Consider the following 23,132-nt stretch of genomic DNA (forward strand, 5'->3'; position numbering starts at 1 on the left):
TGGGCAGGTATGGGGGCACCTGGGCAGGTGTGGAAGGCACCTGGACAGGTGGTTTTAAAGTGGGCATATAGGTATGTGCTGGCATGTACATCTGAACAGGTATGGTGGCACATGGGCATGTGCAGGGGCAGAGTAGGAGAGTCCCCTGGAGGTGCAGCCCCCGGGAGCTGACAGCACAGGGGACTAAGGTAGGAGCAGGGCAAAACTGGACTGAAGATTGTTTGGGCTCTCAGGTGGGAGCCTCTCTAACGAGTCCATGCTGTCCTGCCAGGGATCAGCTGGACTGGCAGCCCACCTGGCTCTGCCCACCCTGTCTAGCTGCCCTGCTCAGTGATGCCAAGGTGCTGCTCTGAACAGAGAAATGAGGATATGACGGCCCCACTTCCCTACGGGGTGATCCTGAGCCTTCCCTCTTCTTCTCTTCGAAGGACTTCAGTTTGTCAAATGAAAAAGATGCCCACGCCAGTGACAGCGATGAGAACTCAGAGCGTGGCAACTGGTCAAACAAAGGCGACTACCTGCTCTCCATGGTGGGCTACGCTGTGGGCCTGGGCAACGTCTGGCGGTTTCCCTATCTCACCTACCAGAATGGCGGAGGTACCTGTATTGAATGGCAGTGTTGGGTGGGCACACCTTGCTACCCTCAAGAGAGAGAGGAGGGCCAGCTCCAAGGGCCAGCCCTGAGGTTGGGCACATTTTGTTAAAGCTGGGCATGAGCATTACCCTGGGAAGTGGGATAGTGCCTGCTGATGGGAATGGGAAGAGGAGTAAGAGGCATCTCTGCTTTTTGGGTACCAGCTGAGGGGGGAAATAGTATTTAGTTTTAATTGCAAACTTCCACCTGAGAATTCTAGAACTCTTCTGATTTACTCATGTCCAACATTGCTTCTTTTTGTCAACATGCCAATTTTCTCTACTTACCTAAATAGCTATTCTCCCTCCCCCGTGCTTACCTCCCTGATATGTTTATAGAGAGCAATTGAATCCCCCCTCAACCTTTGTTTTGCCAGGCAAACAAGCTAAGCTGGAATAGTTATCCAAGGTCAATAATTATCCCCATCAGATACTTGGGAAGTGTGAGGCAGAGAGAGCCTCTACCTGCTTGCACAATGAACTAGTGGCAAAGCCAAATGGAGGCATTGGCTTCCCTGCCTGCTATTCCAGAGCTTTGTCCACTTGCCAGGCAACCACCGGTAATTAAAGGGAGCATAAACACCAAGTAACTGCAGAGGACTTACTTGTATCTACTTATTTGCTCTGCCTGACAGTAGTTGGAAGTCAAACTCTGGACTGTAAATGCAGCACAGCCCATACAGCTGCGCATGGAACACAAGGTGGCATTCTTGGTACAGAAGTTTTATTGGAGTGGGTTTGGCTGGATTGTGTTACCTACAGTTTTGTTGAAGAAATTATGAAAACAAAACAAGTTGTGACATCCACCCTTCTACTAGCTGTTTTTTCTTATCTGCTGCAGCAGAAAGCTTTGCATTTAACGCATATCTGTGCTGCTGCTTGTATCCTGCTCTGTGCCCCTTGCTCATGATTGATAAAGACAACTGTTACATCCTTGTTTCGAAACACAGGAATAATCCGGTTAATTCTGTGGGACTATTTACTTCCTTAAATTACAGCAGGTATTTGCACTTCCTTGCAGAACTGGGTCCTTGATTGCTTTAAGGTCACTGAGAGTGAAGAGGACAGATTTCTGCAGGGATATTGGGTCATGTTTATGAAACTTGTGCTCTCACTTTCCCTGTCTTCTGTGCACACACAAAGAAGTGCCAGTCCCTTTCACAGAACAGAGCTGTCATTGATATCAGGTTAATGTGCACTTTAAAATGGACTCAAACAAGAGCCACGCTGAGATGCTGTTTGACATAGGAGTCAACCAACCATAGAAAATAATTTTCATGCTTTGACGTCCAGTAGCTACTTGAACAGGGCAGTTGCAAATCACAGCTAAGTACATGAAGGAATGGTTCTGTTCCTTTTTAAATTAAAAGCTGGAAGATAAACTAGAAAGCAGACAAAGCCGATGGTGTCTACAGCTGGGCAGTGTTTGTGCTTGTATGAGAGCAGTATGTCTTCAATGGTTTTTGTAAAATAGTTTTAGTTTTTTAAGAGAAGCCATCCCATGTAAATCACCAGTTCTTCTGGCAATATGTCTCTTCATCACACCTACTGTTCAGTCTTACAGAAAACTGGATTTACAAACAGATCTCTGTATTCTGCAAAAGGCAAAAAGCCCCACAGTGGGAGGTGAGGGAAAAAGGAGAGTATAAAATGTGATAGAACTGTGGTGAATACTGAAAGATTCACTGTATTCTCTGTGTGTGTGTTTGTGCTTGTGTTTTTTTTTCCCTCTCTCCCTTCAGGTGCTTTTCTAATCCCGTACACCATGATGTTGGCGCTAGCAGGCTTGCCCTTATTTTTCATGGAGTGTTCCCTTGGGCAGTTTGCCAGTCTAGGGCCAATTTCTGTCTGGAGAATCTTACCATTGTTTCAAGGTTGGTATTGTTATGTTTCCTTAGATCTTTTTTATTCTAGTAATGAACAGATATGAGTTAATGATTTCTTCACAAAGTTACTAATTCTGAGAAGCTGATTTCCGTGTAGAGAATATTCCCAATGTTACAAGGTCAGTATTATGTTCCCAGATAGATCTTTCTTATTATTCAATTAATAAACAGATGTGGATTAAAGATTTCCCCAAAAAGGTTGTCAATTATGAGAGGTTTTATCAATGATTCACCTGGTGTTATGCAGCACACCACCCTAACTGCAGCTGTCCAGGCAGAAGGAAATCACCCTGTTTGCTGTGTTAGGGAAAACCTCAGTTAAACACCTGGAACTGTGTGTAACACGTCAAAAATAATATTTAGAAGTTAACTTTATTGCTATTTCTTTACACTTTATGTCTTATGTAGCTTGCAAGGCAGTTTCATGTTGGATGGGCTAATTATGTATTTGGCTGCCAGCATTGGCACAGGCACGTGGGTCTGATTGCTTTATGCAATGCTGCGCACATATTCATCCAACTCACTGCCTTGGGAGTCATCTGCTGGTCTGATAAAATAGGTTAGACTCTGGCTTTGTAAGGTAAGGTGCCTCTTGTGATAAAAGAAATAGTTGCATTCTGTAGTGGTAACTTGCCTGTCCCTGTGAGGGTTTGAATTTCTCAAGGAGATTTATGTGTTTGGCAACAACTAACCATGTGCTTTACTCACTCCTGTACATCCAGGTCCTGTACCAATGGGTATAAAAGACAATGCAATTGCTCTTGTTTGTCCTCTTTATCTACCAGAGGAATTAATGTAGGAACAAGGAAGTTTGTTTCTGATGCAATAAGAATTTCACTTGCCACCTTCTACAGAAAGAAAAGGGATTACAGGCTGGCTGGTTGCTGGAACACTTACTCTTTTTGCCAGTCTCCATTCTGCAGCACAACCAACCTTTCATGAGAGCAGTGTATTTAACTTTAACGCAAAAGTCTGTAGACACAGCAGATCTTCTATGTGTCTGTAAAGATACAAACTTAAACATACTCTCTAAGATGATTGGGACAGTTTGGCAGACTTTCCCAAACTCACAGAACAAAGTTCATCTTAAAGGAGGCCAACAGTATTATTGGCACAGATTTACTGTTCTGTGTTGCTTCTTATTCATTGGCAAAACTATTCATTACAACGGGATCTTTAAAATGGCTTGGTCAGTGTAGTTTTTGTATAATTTCTTTTATTTTACTGAGCAATCAAAACTTCCCACTGAACAGGGAGAGAACAAAATCTTAGCGATTAGTCTGATTTTTCTGTGGTCCTGATTCAAACGCTGTGTCAGAATCACATTTGGGATGGTCAGTTTGGATCACAGCCCTCATTTCATGGCTTTACCCTGTCCTTGTTTTGTTGCTGTTAAAAATTATTTAAAAAACAAAAAACACAAAACCCAACCTCAACTTCTTCCCAAGCACCTTTTAAAAGTCAAGTGAAGGCCATTCTTTTTAAGACATTTTGTCTTTCTCTTTCCTAGGAGTGGGCATCACGATGGTCATCATCTCAACATTTGTGGCGATCTACTACAATGTTATCATTGCTTACGCACTCTACTACTTATTTGCCTCATTTCAAAAAGTGCTGCCATGGTCAGATTGCTTTTCCTGGGCAGATGAGTTCTGCAGCAAAACACGATTAGGTACCGTACTTAACAGATGGAGCTTAATATTACTGTTTTGGATAATTGTACTTTGTTCTGTTTTCTGAGAGAACTTACAGGAGCAAGGCAGCTACCTGTGGCTGGAAAAGTCCTTCCTGAGCACACATCTCAGAGCACACAGGTGTGATGCTTGTCTGCTTCCCTGTCACCAGTTCTGGGTGCTTGGGAAATCTAGAGAGAGCTGGGCTTAAACCTCCTGTTGGATACTTTTTATTCTCTATTAAAATCTAAGATTTATTCTGGTAGATACATTCCCTGGAAATACTACATTCCCATTCCTTCAGGTTTCATGGCAAAGCAAGTATCTTGCTTACCTGAAGCGAGAGTATTGCTGTAGCTTTTATCGGAGGTTCTTTCATAGAATCATAGAACAGTTTGGGTTGGAAGGGACCTTTAAAGGTCATCTGGTCCAACCTTCCTGCAATGAGCAGGGACATCTTCAACTAGATCAGGTTGCTCAGAGCCCCGTCCAACCTGACCTGGAGTGTTGCCAGGGATGGGGCATCTCCCACCTCTCTGGGCAACTTGTGCCAGTGTCTCACCACCCTCGTTGGGAAAAATTTCTTCCTTATATCTAGCCTAAATCTACCCTCTTTTAGTTTAAAACCATTACCCCTTGTCTTATTGCAACAGGCTCTGCTAAAAAGTCTGTCCCCGTCTTTTTTATAAGCCCCCTTTAAGTGCTGAAAGGCTGCAATAAGGTCTCCCCAGAGCCTTTTCTTCTCTGGGCTGAACTCTGGAGAGTTCAACTCTCTCAGTCTTTCTTCCTAGGAGAGGTGTTCCATCCCTCAGATCCTTTTTGTGGCCTCCTCTGGCCCTGCGCCAACAGTCTTTGCTGTGCTGAGGACTCCGGAGCTGGACGCAGCACTGCAGGGGGGTCTCCCCCAAGCGGAGTAGAGGGACAGAATCCCCTCTCTTGACCTGCTGGCCACACTGCTTTGGATGCAGCCCAGGATACAGTTGGCCTCCTGGGCTGCGAGTGCAGATTGTCGGCTCATGTCCAGCTTTTCATCCACGAGTACCCCCAAGTCCTTCTCAGTAGGGCTGCTTTTTCATTACCCCTTGCCTCCCCACTGGCTATGGTAATCCTGAGCACCAGTGAGGCACTGGTTTCACACTTTATTAACTGTTTAGAACATATCTCCACGCTATTGTTCTTGATGTTTGGCAGCTCATGTATGGTCAAACAATTGTTATCTCACCAGTTTCCGTATCAGACCAGTTTAAGGCAAAGGTGAAGTTGGTGAGATAATTAGTAGTTAGTAGGTGGAAATGTGTTGCCATCTAACCTCTGAAATTATTAAAATAACAGGGACAGGATCACGATGGATTACATTACTTAAAGTGTTAATGTAATTGTCACTCCCTTAACCAGGTATCTGAAAATCTCTTCTAAAATTCATACGTTTTATAAAACGAAGTTGAGATGCTTTATTTAACAAAAAGATGATACTTACTTATGGGCTAAACAAAAAGTATTTTAGCTCTAAATTTGTAAGTGCTGGAGGAATAAAATAGCCACTCTCTGTCTCCTCCCTGAAGAAGCTGTCCTGAAATAGGCTTCAACAAGACTTTTTCAGTAAATGCTGATATAATGTTCTTTATTTACTCTATGTTCTGGCAAAAAAACCCAAAAAAACCCAAAAAAACCCACAAAAACTAAAAAAAACAAACAGTGCCCACCCCCCAGGAAAACGTTTAAAGAGCTCTAGTAAGCCCTCTGCCATAATAAGAAGTTGCTAGAGGATGATCTGTGTGTAACCTTGGCTTGGGACAAAGGTTTTCATAGAGTAACCAAGGCTACAATCTTAACTGTCCTTGCTTCTGGTTTTTGCATGTATTCTTGACGATAAGTGAAAGGTGGAGCTGTGCACACCAAATTCTTGGTGTTTTGATTTACAGTCAAAGTAACAGAGTCACAAGTCATAGTGCAGATTTGTTTCTAAATATTGTTAGTAGTTCAGGCAAACTGAAGCTGTAACTTTTTAGAAAACATATTTGCTGTAATAGTCTGATTGTTATAACAGTGATCACTGTGTTAACAATCCCTTTCTCTTGCTTGCTTGCTTTCAGTAAGTGACTGCAATGCAACCTTAGATGGAGAAATCATTCATGCAAACTACTCGTTCATCACAAGCAACAATCTCACATGTATCAATGGCACCATGAACTACAAACCAGTGCAATTTCCCAGTGAGCAATACTGGAAGTAAGTAAATATTTTAAAGAAATTGCTAAAAATGCATTTTTTATGCACTGTGGTTTTGAACGTATCTTCTATTTTTGTCTTGTGGTTCAGAAAGAACCTAGTCAAGGGGGGTTGGCATGCAAATCTGTGCAAAGGGGACCTAAAATTTGATTGATGCATCTGGGCCCTTAAAAAAAATTTAAAAATATAGAGAAGCAGATGAGTCAACTTGTAGCAAACTGAAAAGTGCTCCAGCTTAAAGAAGTCCTCTTCTCTGGAGTCCTGGTAGGAACTACTTAGCATCTTTATGTATAACATGTACTTTTTTCAAGAGTTACTGTGCAAAATATATTCATCTTACTCTGAATCTGTGCCTGTTGTGAAATTGCCATTTCTTTAGCCACATGGTTTCAATTTGCCTCATGTTCCTTGGGTTCCTGGGAACTGATTCTTCATATGGGCTCTTCTCTTGCCATCAGAATTTCATGATTAACACTAAAGAGCTGAGGTAGGCCTGATGGGAGATGTATGGAGAGCTGAGGGCTGGTAGATGTTAAAGAGGAGCAAAATGCAGTTAAATATTTTTTTTCAATGCAAATCATGCAATTCTAACTGCATGCTCATGGAAGGGGCTTCAGTGTCTTGCAATACCTGCAGAAACCAGTTCACTTTCCTCCAAGAAGTGGCTGAAGAGAAGGAGTGTGTGCTGCTGTCGCTGCCTTTTCATTGCAGCATTTTGTGCTTTCAGTAAAGTGGCTCTTCAGCGCTCGAGTGGGCTGGACGAGACTGGTAACATCGTGTGGTACCTGGCTCTCTGCCTCCTCCTGTCCTGGATGATTGTTGGAGCTGCTTTATTTAAAGGAATAAAATCATCTGGAAAGGTAAGTTAGAAAGAGCAGCTAGCAGACTTTTGGCCTGATCCTGCCCTTCCAATGTCAGTTGGACCCAGAGAAGATTAGGACAAGGCAGGATGCAGTCCTAAGCCACTACCCTCTGCCAGACTCAGCGTTAGACTTTATTTCTGCTCTTTGGCTTCATAACTGTTACATAAAATAGGAGTAACGTGCTGATTACGTAGCAATTACTTAACACATAGGTCTCTTAGCTCCACCAGGGCTGCTGTGTATTTGGGGATCTTGCTGTCATGCAGGTGATTCCAGCTGAGTTCTGGCAGTCACCTGGCCTGTTATGATGGACATGTGCATGTGACTGCACACGCACACACACACCCCGGGAACACCCGGTAATTATTTGCACCTCCAGACTAGTTGAGATGTTTAGACAATACAGGTCAACTCCTGTGAACAAATGTGCATGTGCAGGTTCCTGCCAGATTGTGAAATGTTGTTGGTACTCAAGATTTCAAGCTGCTTTTATGGACCAGGTCCATAGGTCCTCGTTCTCTAGCTCTGCTGAGCTCCCATTTCCACATGCTGGAGCACAGCTGCCTGGAGTATTCTTTGGGCTAGGTCAGCTCCTCTCCAGACTTCAGGGAGGCCGAATTTCATTCTTTCCTGCCTGAGGCCCTTTTTCTGGATTCATTCCTTCCTCCCCATACTCCTTTCTACCTCCATGTTGCTTCTTTGTCGCTTATTTCTTCAGTGTCTGTTGCCTTCATTCTTTCTCTCACCCTTTCTGCACTGATTGTTGTTTTGGTGTTGGTTTTTTTCTTTCAATTCCTTCTGTTGTTGTGCCTTTCCATGGTTCCTTGCTGCCTGTCTTTCCTTCCTCAGTCTGATGTCTCCTCCTATTCTGCTTTCTATTTGAAGCTTTCTGCCCTGCATCTCGGCACTTCAGGGCGGAGTATCTGTGCTTTCCCAGCCACAGTTGTTCTGCTGCATGGCTCCTTTTAAACTCACATTCTTTGGGTTCCTGGCAATTGGCTCTTCCTGTTGTCACATCTCTTCTGGCACGAAGGTAAGCCTCTTTGAGGAGTAAGGTAAGACTCAGAAGAATCTAGCTGGGCAGGAACAAGGCAAAGATGAAGAGCGGAGAGAATTGACTATTCTGGGCAAATATGAAGGAGGTCTTCAGAAACAGCAGACTCACCATATGATGGTGCAATGCTATGCCTTGTTGTAACTAGTTCTGGGTCAATTATCTGTCTGCGTAACACTGAAACTAAGACACGAGAAACAAGAGTTGTGTTGAATGTAACCTGCATGATAATAACACTGCTTAGCCCTGCTTCTGGCCTGGATCCCATCGTGCTAGAAATTGTGTAGACAACAAAAAAGATCTGTGTCTAAGAGAACATAAAAGTCCTTGTTCCCTGTAAAGAAAGCTTCCAGCATGGCTTACCCCTGCCTGCCCAGTCTCAGCAGAAGATACTTCCACCTAATTTTCATTGGCTTTCAATTCATGTTTGCTAGAAGCATGGCCTAGCAAGAGACCTCTGGGGTAGTTGAGTCCAGGCCTTGCTACAGCAGTAAATCATGTCAGGAAACACAATTCTGAAACTGGTCAAGTGCTATCTGAAAAGTGGATGTGTGGCTTGGGACTTCTGCTTCGGCTGGAATGCAGCTCCAGAACCGGCTAAGCCAGATGGTTTAGTGCTTGGAGTGTGTTCACCTCCAGTCTTGCTTCCCTGGTCACCTGTGTTTCATTTGTACCAGCAGACCTTACCTAAAACATGGCCATTCCTCCTGCATGGAAGTCTGTGCATCCCCTCGCTTCTAATGTGTCTCCCTGCCCTTCTTTCTGCAGGTTGTCTACTTTACTGCGCTCTTCCCGTATGTAATCCTGCTCATCTTGCTGGTGCGAGGTGCCACCCTGGAAGGTGCTCTGGATGGCATTGAATACTACATTGGGAGACAGTCCAATATCACCAAGCTGATGGAGGCAGAGGTGAGAGGTGGTGTCAGCCCCAGAAGCATGACACCCTTCTGTGGTTCTATGGGCTTGTCACTTACAGAGCAACTTCTTTTATCCAGTCAGGTGCTTCTTCATGTCCTGCACCGCATTTTATATGTGCGGCTAGGTTCTGTTTTTTCGGCAACCCTCAGCTCTGTTGGAAGTCCAAGCCCCTATTCTAGGTAATCTCAATCTAAACAAGAGCCACCCTCTGCCCCCTCCCTGCTGCACCAGACAGTGACGACAGCAGTGGTATTGCCTCTCAGCAGCTCTCGGGGGTCATGCTGGAGTTTCATCCTAGCAAGGCCTGCTAGGAAAAAGTTCTTGCTGTGGGATCAAGGGTTGCTCTCATATATGTCCCACTTGCTTGGTTGCTGATAATTTCAAGGGATTTTATCAGAAGGTTGGAGGGACCTCCGAGTTTGGAATTCACACTGTGCCTTGCCCAGGAAATTAGCTTGGGAAATCAGGTGGACCAGGAAGGAGACCTTGTGGAAAGGAAGCCTGGAGTTTTTTGTTCTGGCTTATGCCACCATTAGTTCAGTTTTACCAAAAGCAAACATTAAGTGCGATATTTATTTGTGGTATTTTATGTGAGCATTTGGGTTGCAGCAGAGGCAGAAGCAGTTTGTCTGGGTCATGGTGTGAGGAACACAAGTGGGAGAGCACATGGAAGTTCTCACTCCTGCAACTGAGTCCTGGTTTTCCTTATCCATCGGCACAGTGACGAGTCATATCTTGACAACCCATATATGTGAATGAATTGAATCTCTTCTTCAGGGCTAGCCCAATAAGACTTAAACATTTGGCAACATACTTGGGATGTGACCTTCCTGAGCTCATAGTTAGTGCTTGTTAGTGCTGATATTGTTAGTGCTTGAGACTGCAAGGTCACCAGCATGCTATATCCCACCTACTCTAAAAGTCAGATGAAGTTGTATTAGGTATTCAGGCTAAATGAAAAAAAAAGAAAAACAACAAACAAACAAAAAAACCCAACACACAACCCAAAAAACCCCCAACCAAACAAAAAACCCTGGAGCTTCCATAGAGGGCAGACTTAAATGGTTATGATACATACTGTAAGTAATACAGTAATTCCTATGTTCTTATTCCTGGTAGGTTTGGAAAGATGCAGCCACCCAGATATTCTACTCCCTGTCTGTGGCATGGGGCGGGCTTGTTGCTTTGTCTTCATACAATAAGTTCCACAACAACTGCTACTCGGATGCTATTTTAGTTTGTGTAACCAACTGCGTCACCAGTGTATTTGCTGGGTTTGCGATATTCTCCATCTTGGGACACATGGCATTCGTGTCAGAGAGACCCGTCTCCGAGGTCGTGGACTCAGGTAGACTGATCATTGCGCTGTCGATACTGGGACTTGCTTTGACCAAGGCACGACAATAACCTCCTTCCTTCCACTACTTTCTAGGATTTGATCTGGCATTTGTAGCCTACCCAGAGGCTCTCTCCAAGTTACCAGTTTCTCCTCTGTGGTCCTTCTTGTTTTTCTTCATGCTTCTGCTCTTGGGCCTTGACTCTCAGTTTGCCACCATAGGTGAGTGGGGTTTTAAGTAACTCATGGCTTTTCAAATGACCATTACCTTTCTTAATTGTGCTGCTTAAAACCCCCACTTCTTCCCTTGCAGAAACACTTACAACCACCATACAAGATATATATCCTGAAGTGATGAAAAAATTAAGAATGCCTATAACTCTGGGTGTATGCATATTGCTCTTCTTTCTTGGTCTTATCTGTGTTACTCAGGTAAGACACTAAATTCGTTTTTTGGCTGTGGGTTTAGTTATGCTATAAGTGAGGAACTCAAATCAAAATATCCTTTCAGCTGTTCCTGTGTGCATGGATCGATCTGAGAGACACTTGAATTCTGCCAGTGTGCCTAGACATGCAAATAAATTCCCACAGGAAAGCTTGAAGAACCTAAGGTTTTCTGTGATTATTGAGCTGAGATGTGCTTTTAAATAGAATGCCTGTACAGAGCCAGTGAACCATCAACCTGATTTATTGCTCCTCAGTTCAGGAGGTTATTTGTGTAATCTCAAGCATACACATACAGTGTGTGTGCAGCACTGTGGGTACTGCTAATAGATGCTGATGGATCTTTTTGTTCAGAACTGACTACAAGCAGGACAGGATTTGAGATATAGCCTATTCATGACATAAAAACCTATTAGTCACAAGCATGGGTAGACTGTAAGGTTACTTCTCCAGTATGTATGTGTGTGTCTAAGCCAGGGGAGGTTTAGATTGGATATTAGGAAAAATCTCTTCACTGAGAGAGTGGTCAGGCATTGGAACAGGCTGCCCAGGGAGGTGGTGGAGTCGCCGTCTCTGGAAGTGTTCAAAAAACGTGTGGATGTGACGCTTCAGGATATGGTTTAGGGGACATGGTAGTGCTGGATTAATGGTTGGACTTGATGATCTTGAAGGTCCTTTCCAACCTAGTGATTCTGTGATTCTGTGTGTGCATATATATACATACGCATATATAAAAGGAATTTTAAGTATACTGTGTAAAATTTCGAGGCAATTGCTTTCAAAGATATAAAGGTTCATTGCAATTACTCTCTCTAGAAATGCAAATTTATATATGCAATTAGACTGAAAATGTGAAGAAGATAATTGTGATGAATTGACAGTTTTATGGTCAAGCAAAGCACGTAAGTTATGAAACATGATGACAGGGAAGCTTGCAAAGGACTTAATACGCAAGTGTGTGAAATGGCTTAAAGCTTGTTTCCTGCTCTGTGATCCTGCTATTGCATGCTGGTGTTTAACCCATTTGGAAAATTTGTGCATGTAGGAGTACACAAGCCTACTAGAACTGATAACTGGTATAGCTGTTGCTGTAGCTCAGTATTAAAACTTCAGCACCAGCTTTAACACTGTTCCAAAGTTCCAAATTTAAATCTTGCTCTTAGCTGTTTATATATAATCTGCACATATCTTGTTATTAGATCTACAGTGTTTGTCAGATGTGCTTTTCAACCTGATATAGCAATATTTAAATTAAATGATATTCACAAATGTGCACTCAGCCTGGGAATCTAAAAAACTCAGACTGGTGATTTAGTTAAACTGGCTTGAACAGTGCAACTCATTTTATTTGCATCAAGATGTTACTGGGACTGGGTACACTTTTTACCTCTTTACTGTTTGTTCTACAGGCAGGAATTTACTGGGTTAACCTAATAGATCACTTTTGTGCTGGATGGGGAATCCTTATTGCAGCTGTCCTGGAGATAATAGGCATTGTCTACATTTACGGTAAATTACTTGCACTGAAAATTCGTGATTTGACTATGCAATCCCAGACACAGTGTATATTAAACATTATCGCAATAAGGCATTTATGACTTAACTGGCTGAAAAGCGGTAATGGTTACCATAGAACTGGAGAAACTGTCCTTGACCATTGCTTGTCTCCTGTCCCTTTTGAGTAACCACGCCCACAAGGGAGGCACCTGCTTTACAATGCACTCTACAATTGTCTTTCAACAGGAGGAAACAGGTTTGTTGAAGACATTGAAATGATGATTGGAAAGAAGAGCCGTTTGTTCTGGCTGTGGTGGAGAATGTGCTGGTTTTTCATTACTCCTGTGCTGTTAATGGTGAGTGTAGATGACTGGATTGTGTTAGTGTGACAGAAGTTAGTAACTGGATATCAAAGAGGTTTCCACGTGAAGATTCAGGGCTGAATGCCCAGGCCCTATGCATAAACACTGGGTACGGCTGTGCCAGTGAAGCAAACTATATGCTATCTGTGCTTTCCGATACATACCGCTCCTCCTTGGGTCCTCTCTAGAAGAAGCTGGACCTTCACATCAGTTGCTAGTGAGCTGGGTCTACACTCCAAGGAGTAACACAGAGCAACCAGATTGCCCATTTTAGCAGCTGGATTATCTTCATTTCAGAGTGAGAAAATGTTTTTAAAACCTAGATTTTTCCCATTTGAGGGAAATCTTTTTAATGTCCTGTCATGTGTCTCAGTTTTTTGTTACTTGTAGTTCTAATTGTGAGTTTAGATGGTTGGATTGTGTTACTATGAGAGAATTTATTAAGATCCCAAATCCAGGAGCAGTGGCAAGTCACTCTGGCCAGCACATTGCCTTTAACCTATCCAGACTACAGTTTAGAAAATGCAACGTATGTATTCTCCAACATCAGATCTCAACAGAACCCAGAGATGAAGTTCTGTTTAAACATAGATGTACTTAAAGCATTAGGGTGCATATCAGTGTTGTCTTTCAGTTCGGTCCTTCAGTCTTACTGCTTGGCCATGACTGAACACCAAATCCTGCACAACCATTCTCACTCTCAGAAAGTTAGCCCTTTTTAACCAACTTGGAAATACGATGAAAGTTCAAGTTAGCTAGAAATCTGCTTTACTCTCTTGATCTTTTATAGGCAATTTTGATCTGGTCTTTGGTCACGTTTTCAACTCCCACTTATGGCTCAGTGTTATATCCAGCCTGGGGAACTGCTGTTGGCTGGTGCATGATTATCTTCTGTGTCATCTGGATCCCTGTTGTTGCTATTCTAAAAATAGTTAAAGCTGAAGGAAACCTTTGTCAGGTAAGGGCACAAGAAATCTGCCATAGCCTCAAATCTTGCTTTCCTTGGCATTATCAGGAGTGCCTGTGCTTTCTTCTCAAATACATGTTCGGTACTTTGAGGTGTTCGTTAATTGGATTTTTAGACCAAATAGCACCTCTGGTGGTTGCATCAAAGGCAAATTTACTGTGTTCTGATAAGAAGATAGTGTCTAATTCTCTGGGAGTGCACCCATACATTCAAGAGTGATTATTTTCAAGGTTTCTGTTGGTGCTCCAGCTGCTTTAAATTCTCTGAAGAATTCCTATCACTTTCTATCCCCGTATCACTTTCTGGAGTTCTGACTCCCATCCCTCACAGAAACAAGCAAGTGCAAGATCTGAGGTATGCTCTCCTTGCCAAGCTTTGACTAAGAGTCTTGTTGGTCACAGCTTTGCCTGATAGTTTGACTTCAGTGTCCAGAATCCACTGAACCCAAAGACATTTGGAATGATTTTAAAGAACTTTGGTGATTTGTTTGCCATTTGTTGAGTTGCAGGCCAGATCTAGAGTTACAGCTTTACTGAACTTTAAAACCAGCCCATACTAAGGTAAGACATCACATGCCTCTTGTTTTTTTTGCTTTCCAGCGCATTGTAAGCTGCTGCAGGCCCACTGCAAACTGGGGTCCCTACCTGGAATGTCACCGAGGAGAAAGATACAGCCATGTTGTAGATCCCAAAAAGGAAAAGGAACATGAGATTCCTACTGTGTCTGGCTTTGTATACACTCAACAATGAGATGGCCATTTGGGTGACAGATTTTTAACATATGTGTGTTTTTTTCGTCTAGCTCTTAGAAAGTGACAATGCAAAACAAGAACAAAAAGCAAATCAATCCTCTGCCCTTCAAAACCCAGCCCCCCAATGAAGCGAGCCATTTTATTTATTTTTAGTGCTGTATGTTTGGGGAAGAACCGGTAAATTAGACACCAAGATCTCCCCAGATATTTAGGTTGAAAGGGCAGGAAAATGCGTTGCAATCTTCCCAGGCTGATGGACTGGGCATGGACAGCCCCATCCAACCAGTATGCAGCTGGACTGCAGATACGGGTGTGGAAGAGAATAAATACACATTCTGGTGCTCCCCAGCTACAGGAAATTTGAGCCAAAAGGTGCTGTTCTTGCATGTCCTGACATGCTCCGGGCAGTTTACTACCTTCTGTTGTGCTTTGCCATCCACAGTGGTGTGCAGTTGGCAGAGAGGTGAATCGATGTGCTGCTGCTTGGCACTGTAGCTCAGGAAACAGGAATAATTTTTCTCTGTCTAAGCCTTGCTCAGTGGTGTGAGGCTGCTCAGGATTTGATGTTGCCTATAGTGTGTGTGTCTTGCCTATGCATCTAAGTACTGAGTGGCAAAAAAATGCCATCACAGGAAATAAGGCCTTAACAAGGTGAAAAGCAGGCTTCTTTCTAATTCTCATTATTCCCCTTGGGATCCTCAAAGAGCCATCTTTTATGTCATGCCCGATGCTCAGCATTTATCTGTCTTTAATTAAAAAATCCTGTGTTTCCATATTCTGTCATTAAGCTCTGCAGAATGGAATCATAACCATGGATTTCTGGTGTGTTTGCTCTCCTACACTCACCAAGGCTTTACCTATCAGTTTGGGGTCTGCATCTTTCACTCAGGCTCGGGTTTTCCCTTCTAGAGGAAACCCAAAGTGCTTTTTAAAGATTCAAACAGTGTTATTAGTGTTGTGGCAGAGCCAAAAGAAGCAGAACTTTACTCCAAGTGAAGGTTACAACGGCCTTGTAGTGCTATTACTCCAAAATTTGCCGAAATCATGAGATTGTGTTCCCAAATGCATTACAAACTTCCTAACTTTTCAACAGACATATGCTTCTAACTAGGCAAGAGAGGGTTAGGTTAAGAGAACTTGACTTCAATCATAATACAAGTGAATTCCTGATAAAGGAAGAAAAGACGTCTGGATTGAATGCATACATTTTGTGTGCTGAGGAACGTATCTCTTTACTGTGATAATGGTTCCTTGGGAACAACACAGCAGGGTTTCTAGCTGTCACTTCCTCTCAGGGCTTTCTCACTGTTTCTGGACATGAAGAAGTGTGGATAGTGGCTTGTTGCCCAAGCTGTACACCTTGGTGTTATGTTTTATACTGGTCTTTTTGTGACAAATCAACGCTTTATGGCAAATAAAATGTGATTTTCTGTTTTTAATGGTTTTGGAGCTGGAAAATGAGATTTCAGCCTTTTGTATGGAGTTGGGGGGAGGCAGTTGGTGGGAAGATCCTAAGCCTTTGGGAGACTGAACTGGAAAGATTCAACCTCCAGGACTTCTTTTCTTATAGAATTTAGGATCTAGTGCAATAACTGTGTTTTGGAGTGGGCTTGGAAAATACAGAAAGTAATTGAGTGGGAATTTATAAAAAGGACTGTGGGATTAGAGCCTGTAACATAAGCTGGTGAAGAGGACCCCTTTCCTGCACTCCTGCTGCTCTAGGGTCATGGTCTAGCCATGAGCCAGCAGAAAACAGAACTGTTGCTGGCCCTGATCTGTGGAGAGGCTGGGAGCGGGAGGGAGGCTGAGCCGCAAAGCTGCCGTGCTGACCACCCAGTGCACTGTCCATTGGAGCTGCCCAGTGGGCAGCAGTTCCTACCTGGGAAGGGACAGGCTGTGGGAAGGAGAGGGAATTTAGTCAAGCAATGAGTGAGAGCGCTCCAAGAGGTGGTGGGGAAACAGGCTGGTCAAAGCAACTTCAGAAAGCATCCAGGAAAGTTTTGGCAAAAGAGATGCTGAAGCCAAATACCAGCTGCCCATCCACTGCCCTGCAGGAACCCCCTGCTGCTGCGCACAGGCCTCCTTTGAGGCTTCTTCTGCTCTGGACTTGTTTTATGGACTTCTAGAAGTTGTTTCCATGATCTTGCATCATCTAAACCCCCCTGAAAAGTGACAGAAGACAACTTCTCAAGGGCTGGGGATCCAGTTTAGTGCTTTCTCCTTCCTCCAACATAAGAAACCCCCCCAGTTCTCAGGCAAGGTTTGCTCTCAGAGCTCTGCATGAGCGTGTCTGACAGCTTCCCAGTACATCTAGTCTTTCTGTTCCTCTCTTCGGGTGAGCTGATTTAATCCTTTATGTTGCTGACTGCTGACATATGCTGAGGAGTCTCAAAGACTATTTAGGAATTGACATTAGTATTCCTCACCCGTCACAGCTCGGGCCCAGCAGCTGGGGTTGTTCAACAGCCCCTGAGGGTTACGTGAAGAAGTGGTGTCCCTCAGCACTGCTTTGGAGGCAGGCTGGACCCAGCAGACCTGGATATATTCCTCACCCATGCTGGCTGGTGCCCAACATCCTGGTGTTTGTTGGGTTGAAAAATCAGCAGTGCCAAGCAGTGCAGTGTTCCTGGTAAAGGAGGCTTGGTGCTGAGCAGGCGGTTGAAATGCCTGGGGTTTGGGATTTTTTTTCTTTGAGAAAAAAAAAAAAAAAAAAAAAAAAAAAAGAAGAAGAAAAAAAAAGAAGAAAAATAAAGAAGAAAAAAAAAGAAGAAAAAGACTTTGCTTTGGATCAAGCTAAACAGGAGTGAAAAGAAAACTCCTGGAAAGAAAAGTAGAACTGGAACAGAAGTACATTCACTTTGGAAAGGCTCAAAATGCAAGTATGTTTCAGTCAGGAAAGAGAACGTAGACGTGTGCAATTCCAAAAAGCCACATCTATAACATGGAAACATTCTATAACATGGAAACATTTAAAAAGAGGTATTTCAACTGGCATTGGTATCTGTATGTAAAGCGATTAGTTAGGGGCCAAGCTTATGAAAGCAAATTTAAGCCCCCAAAGTTATTTCTATTGCAGAGACTGTTCAAAAACATGAAGTCAAATTAAAAAAAAATTAATTTCGTTTAATTTCGTTTCTACCCCATCGTCTCTTTGCAATAGGACGTTTCCAGCCGGGCTGCGTGGCGGTGTGTTAACCAGCAGAGAGCAGCATGTGCTCGTGTCTTTGGCTGCACTCCCCACTCGCGGAGTCGGGGCCTGCGAGGGGTCGGCGCTGGCCCACTCGCTTGCTGATCCGGGGCTGTGGAGACTGCTGAACAGTGTCTGAGCTTTGAATCAGGCTGGCCGCAGCGAAAGGTCTTCTTTATCCTGTTCCAGACGTGTGAAAAAGATAGCTGGTGCTCCCGTTGCGCTCCTGCGCGGCTTCGAGCCCAGCGTTACGGTAGCGATACGGCTGCCCTGCTAAGGCTGCTCTGGCCTCTGCAGGCTGGAGTTGACCACAGGTTGTCTCAGCAGACCGGTTGTCCCGGTAAGCGGACCTTCCCAGCCCCACATCGCAATTTTATGATACTTTGTGCGCCCCGACGTCCCCAGAGTTCAGCTGACCCTCAGGCTGTTTTCGTTCTCCATGTCTGTGAATGAAGTGGCCTTGCTGTCCTCTTCCTGGCATTTTTTTTTTTCATTTTTTTTGTAAGAAGCATCAGCATAGCCCCAGAAGCAGCATGCGTGTATTTAATTGAAGTCTTTCTTTTCTTGTTTCAGCTTTAAATCTAACTTCACATCGTTTTGTGGGTCTATAGCAGGGCTTTGTCTCGTCGTTTGGCTTCAGATCCATGGCCGCGGCTGTGTTTGTGGGCACCGTGGCACAGCAGTCAGGCTCTGAGGGATGGGGCATCTCCCACACAGTTGTAGCGTGGCCATTCGGAGAGGGATGAATGAGGAGCAAGAGGTACCAGCGTGTGAGCGGAGCTGACCTGCTGGGGAGTCGCACCGGCGTGAGGAGGTGATTGCACAGCCCATCTGTTGAGGGCACAATCATGCATTTTCTGTGAGTCACCTTTTGAATGGGCTGGGAATGCTCCACCAAGTCTGATCCAGCAGAAAATCCCAAAATGTTCAAAACAAAACTGGTTGTGAAACAGATTAATGTCTGCTGGCCGGGGGCAAAAGATTTTACATTGTTAGAAGAACCTGGTTTCAGTGATTTCAGTAGCATTTGCTTTTTAGTCCAAATAGTCTTTGCTTTGGAATGTTAGTAAATACAGACTACAAAGTACCGAAGAAGGAAAATACTGAAGTTTGAGCAAATAATGTTTTAAATTTCAAGAGGTATTCGTTAATCTGAGCTGCTTTGGAAGGGAGATGAGGGGGAAGTTGACATTTTGACCTCTTGATTTGGAATGAGGAAATTGTTGTTACTACTGTCTGAAGGATGAGAAAAACCTTTTCCAATTTAGCTCTGTGATGCAAATAAGGCAAATGCAGGCAGGCTGTTTCAAAGAAAAAAAAATGTATTACCCTAACGATCTCAGTTATTTTTTAAAATATGTGGTCCTCCGTTAATGGGATTCTGGGAGCCAATATCTAATCTCAGATTCCTGTGAGTCCCAGAGAAGCTCTAGATCCTCTGTGTAGATTAGCCTTTTGGGGAGACAATAGACGGGAGGGGGAAGAACGAACTGAAATCTATCGGCTGTAGGTAAGTGGCACTTGACGAAGGAAATGAGAAAAGACGACGATATATTCAACTGATTGTTCCCATGTAAGCATTTTTTCATTGAATTTTGTGGATTAGTTGTTTGTAAAAATATGGGGTAACTGGGTATATGGGTAAAACTTTGCACTCAAAGCTCTGGTTTGGGCCAGAGCATGTAGAAGACCAAAAGACCAGCTCCTGGCTCTGGTTCTTGTCATCCTCTCCTGCCTCAGCGGGGATGCAGGGGGAAATGAAGTATGTGTGATCTGAACTGTATGTGAGGAGAGATTTTCTTCCATTGCTAACTTAACCTGGTTCATCAACTCATGCTGATTGCAGCTGCAGTTTCATGCTGAGTCTTGGCCAGATACAATTTCGGAGGTCCTTGTTCCCAGCACCCCTTCAGTTCTGGTCCTGGTGCCTGGTTAGCAATACTGTTGAGCTTATTGCTATGCGAGAATGATCTTACTCTAAGCTAGTTTAGTGTAATATTTTGTTTTAAAAAATTAAAAATAAAAATAAAAATGAACCCATCAAAAACAGTGCTAGTAGTTTTTGTCACAGGATCACTTAGTAGATCCCCTACAGTCATAGGAATCAGATGATTCCTGAGAGGGGACCTTATAAATGTCTATAAATATCTGAAGGTTGCTGTCAGGAGGATGGAGCCAGTCTCTTTTCAGTAGTGCCTAGTGATGGGACAAAGGGCAATGGGCACAAACTGCAGCACAGGAAGTTCCACCTCAGCATGAGGAAAAACTTCTTTACTGTGAGGGTGGCGGAGCGCTGGAACGGGCTGTCCAGAGAGGTTGTGGAGTCTCCTTCTCTGGAGACCTTCAAAACCCAACTGGACACGTTCCTGTGCAACCTGCCCTGGGTGATCCTGCCTTGGCAGGGGAGTTGGACCAGATGACCTTCAGAGGTCCCTTCCAACCCTGCCATTCTGTGATTCTGTGATTCTGTGATGACTCGGAGACAGCAGCCTCTGACCAGACAGGGAAGAAGGTAATGTGGGACTGAGAAGCTATGGTGAAAGGGAAGATGGAGCAGCGGGCTAAACTGGATCTTCCACTGAAGGAAATGCAGCGGGAAATAACAGCCAGCTCTGGGCTGACTCTGCTCAATCAGAGTCAGGCCAACTGATAGCACAGTCACAGCTACTAAAAGAAGGTTTTCTTCCTCAATAAAACAATCTCAAGAAGGGTTGAGATAACTTTCTTGAACTGATTTATCATTGCATGATAACTCAGCCCATTATGAAAGAAGAGTAGAACTGCACCTCACTGAAGCATGGAGTCAGTGTGGAGGTGAAGTGGGTGTGTGCATCTTGAACATGACGTGCAGCTGCTCCAGCACAGAAGGCAGAGCAGAATTGAAGAGGTATGGAGAAAGGGCCAAAAGACAGCCTGAGTGTTGGAAAAGGCTCTGCTTGGCAAGCAAGTAAAAGGAACAAGGATTTTGCTTTGCAAAAATCAGGGCCGGAGAGCAGAGCCAATAGCAAGCTACGGAAATCGTGAGAGGAGCGACAAAGGGGACTAAGGAATGGCTATTCACTATTTCTAATAAGAAAAGACAGGAACTTACCAGGTGGCAGCTTTAAAGTGAAAGGAGGAATGTTTTGTCCAATGCTCAGTCCAGCTGTGGACCTCCTTGCCAAAAGGTGTTGGTACCAAGTGGTTGCATGCCTTCAAAATAATTCAGAACAACTAATGGAAAAAAAATCCCAAACCCTCAACAAGATACTACTCCTGGTTCAGGGAACTTTGAGAACACTAGGAAAGTGGGTCTGCAATGCTTCTACTGCTCTTCGGCTCTTCCCTGGGTGTTTATGCCAGAGACAAGATGCTGGCCTGGGCCGGACTTTTGGTTTGATCTCGTACAGATGTCCTGGAGAGAAAACCTTGAACTATATGATTCATGTTTGTGAACTTGAACTCATTTACAAGAAAATGCTAGCCTGAAGGCAGTTTCATCTGGACATCTCCCTGTTGCGCACAATCTCCTGAGTTCCAGACTTCCATTATTTCCCTTCAAGCAATCAGGAAAGCAGAACTTCTTCTGGTGCAGACTTTCTTACTCTACCAAAAAACAGGAAAAGCATGCCTAGCTTTGCTATGGGCAGCCGGAGCTCCACAATGAGAAACAAGCAGCAAGCACCAATGATGCCAGCTGCCCTCCACAGGAAGGACAATTGTTCTCCACCAGTGTTAATAAAAATCAGCTAAAGAAAGATAATTCACTTTAAAAGATGAATCATGGGGTTTGCAAGAAAGCAAAGAGCTAATGTTTACCACCACCATCTGAAGTGGATGCAGAGAAGAAAAAAAAAAAAAAGAAAAAAAAAAAGGCATGCAGGGCTCTAACCTTCCTGTCTCTGGTCTTGCAGCATGCAATGCACTCAGTCGCTGAGCCAAGCCTTGGCCAAGAGCCGCTGCCACCAGGTCCATCAGGCATGGGAGGCTCTCCAGCAAGGGGCAGGATATTGGATCAAGGGCTCCCTCAGAAAGTTTGCAGATGACACCAAATTGGGCCGGGGTTTTGATCTGCTGGAGGGCAGGAAGGCTCTGCAGAGGGATCTGGACAGGCTGGATCGACAGGCTGAGGTCAATTGTATGAGGTTTAACAAGGCCAAGTACCGGGTCCTGCACTTTGGCCACAACAACCCCATGCAACGCTACAGGCTTGGGGAGGAGTAGCTGGAGAGCTGCCCAGGGGAAAAGGACCTGGGGGTGCTGGTTGACAGCCGGCTGAACATGAGCCAGCAGTGTGCCCAGGTGGCCAAGAAGGCCAACAGCGTCCTGACCTGTATCAGCAGTAGTGTGGCCAGCAGGAGTAGGGAAGTGATCCCTGTACTCGGCACTGGTGAGGCCACACCTCAAATATTGTGTTCAGTTTTGGGCCCCTCACTACAAGAAGGATGCTGAGGTGCTGGAGCGTGTCCAGAGAAGGGCAACGAAGCTGGTGAGGGGTCTGGAGCACAAGTCTTATAAGGAGCAGCTGACGGAACTGGGGTTGTTCAGTCTGGAGAAGAGGCAGCTGAGGGGAGACCTTATCGCTCTCTACAACTACCTGAAAGGGGGTTGTGGTGACGAGGGGGTTGGTCTCTTCTTAAAAGTAACTAGCAATAGGATGAAAGGAAATGTCCTCAAGTTGCATCAGGCGAGGTTTAGACTAGATATTAGGAAAAATTTCTTTACAGAGAGAGTGGTCAAACATTGGGACAGGCTGCCCCTGGAAGTGTTCAAAAAATATGTAGACGTGGCACTTTGGAACATGGTTTATTGGGCATGGTGGTGTTGGGTTGGTGGTTGGACTTGATGACCTTAGAGGTCTTTTCCAATCTTTGTGATTCTGTATGTATGCAACCCTATTTTATAACACACTGAAATGCTGCCACCTCCCATGCCATCCTCTGAGAACTCCCACTGCCGCGAGACAAACACCACTTCAGAGTGGTAAGTAATGCAGTGATCCTCTTTGAAAATGAGAGTTTAGCACAGGGGAGGATCTGACCCTGCTCGGAGCAGCCAGCTTGGTGGGGATGGTCACTAGGAGGTGGTGAGTTGTCCTGCTCCAGCACTGAGGAGGCTCCAGTTGGCCAGAGCACTGCAGTTACAGTAGGAGCTGGGGACAATTGCAATGATGGCGCATAGTACAGCAGATCTACTTGCTTCAGTGCTGTGAAAAGGTAGGTCCCCTTTTGCAACCACAAAAAAAGCCTGCAAGGCAGCTTGTAGCCACACATCTATGTTAATAAAATACTACCACCATGAAGACAGGTAGAATTTCCCCAGGTGTTACATGACCAGAATGATTAAACTTGAG

General features: G+C 44.3%; 1 protein-coding gene across 1 annotated transcript; it reads left to right on the top strand.

The window, feature by feature from the left end:
* Positions 1-431: 431 nt before the first annotated feature.
* SLC6A14 (solute carrier family 6 (amino acid transporter), member 14) lies at positions 432-14,611 on the top strand. The gene is made up of 13 exons (XM_010282546.1): positions 432-597; positions 2,376-2,507; positions 4,030-4,191; positions 6,286-6,421; positions 7,149-7,281; positions 9,107-9,247; positions 10,376-10,604; positions 10,689-10,814; positions 10,906-11,024; positions 12,446-12,545; positions 12,780-12,889; positions 13,686-13,853; positions 14,462-14,611. The coding sequence occupies exons 1-13, from the start codon at positions 528-530 to the stop codon at positions 14,609-14,611; spliced, it is 1,776 nt and encodes a 591-aa protein (XP_010280848.1). The 5' UTR covers positions 432-527.
* The last annotated feature ends 8,521 nt before the right edge of the window (positions 14,612-23,132 follow it).

Source organism: Phaethon lepturus, unplaced genomic scaffold, assembly GCF_000687285.1.
Source record: "Phaethon lepturus isolate BGI_N335 unplaced genomic scaffold, ASM68728v1 scaffold29732, whole genome shotgun sequence".
NCBI classification, from domain to species: Eukaryota; Metazoa; Chordata; class Aves; order Phaethontiformes; family Phaethontidae; genus Phaethon; species Phaethon lepturus.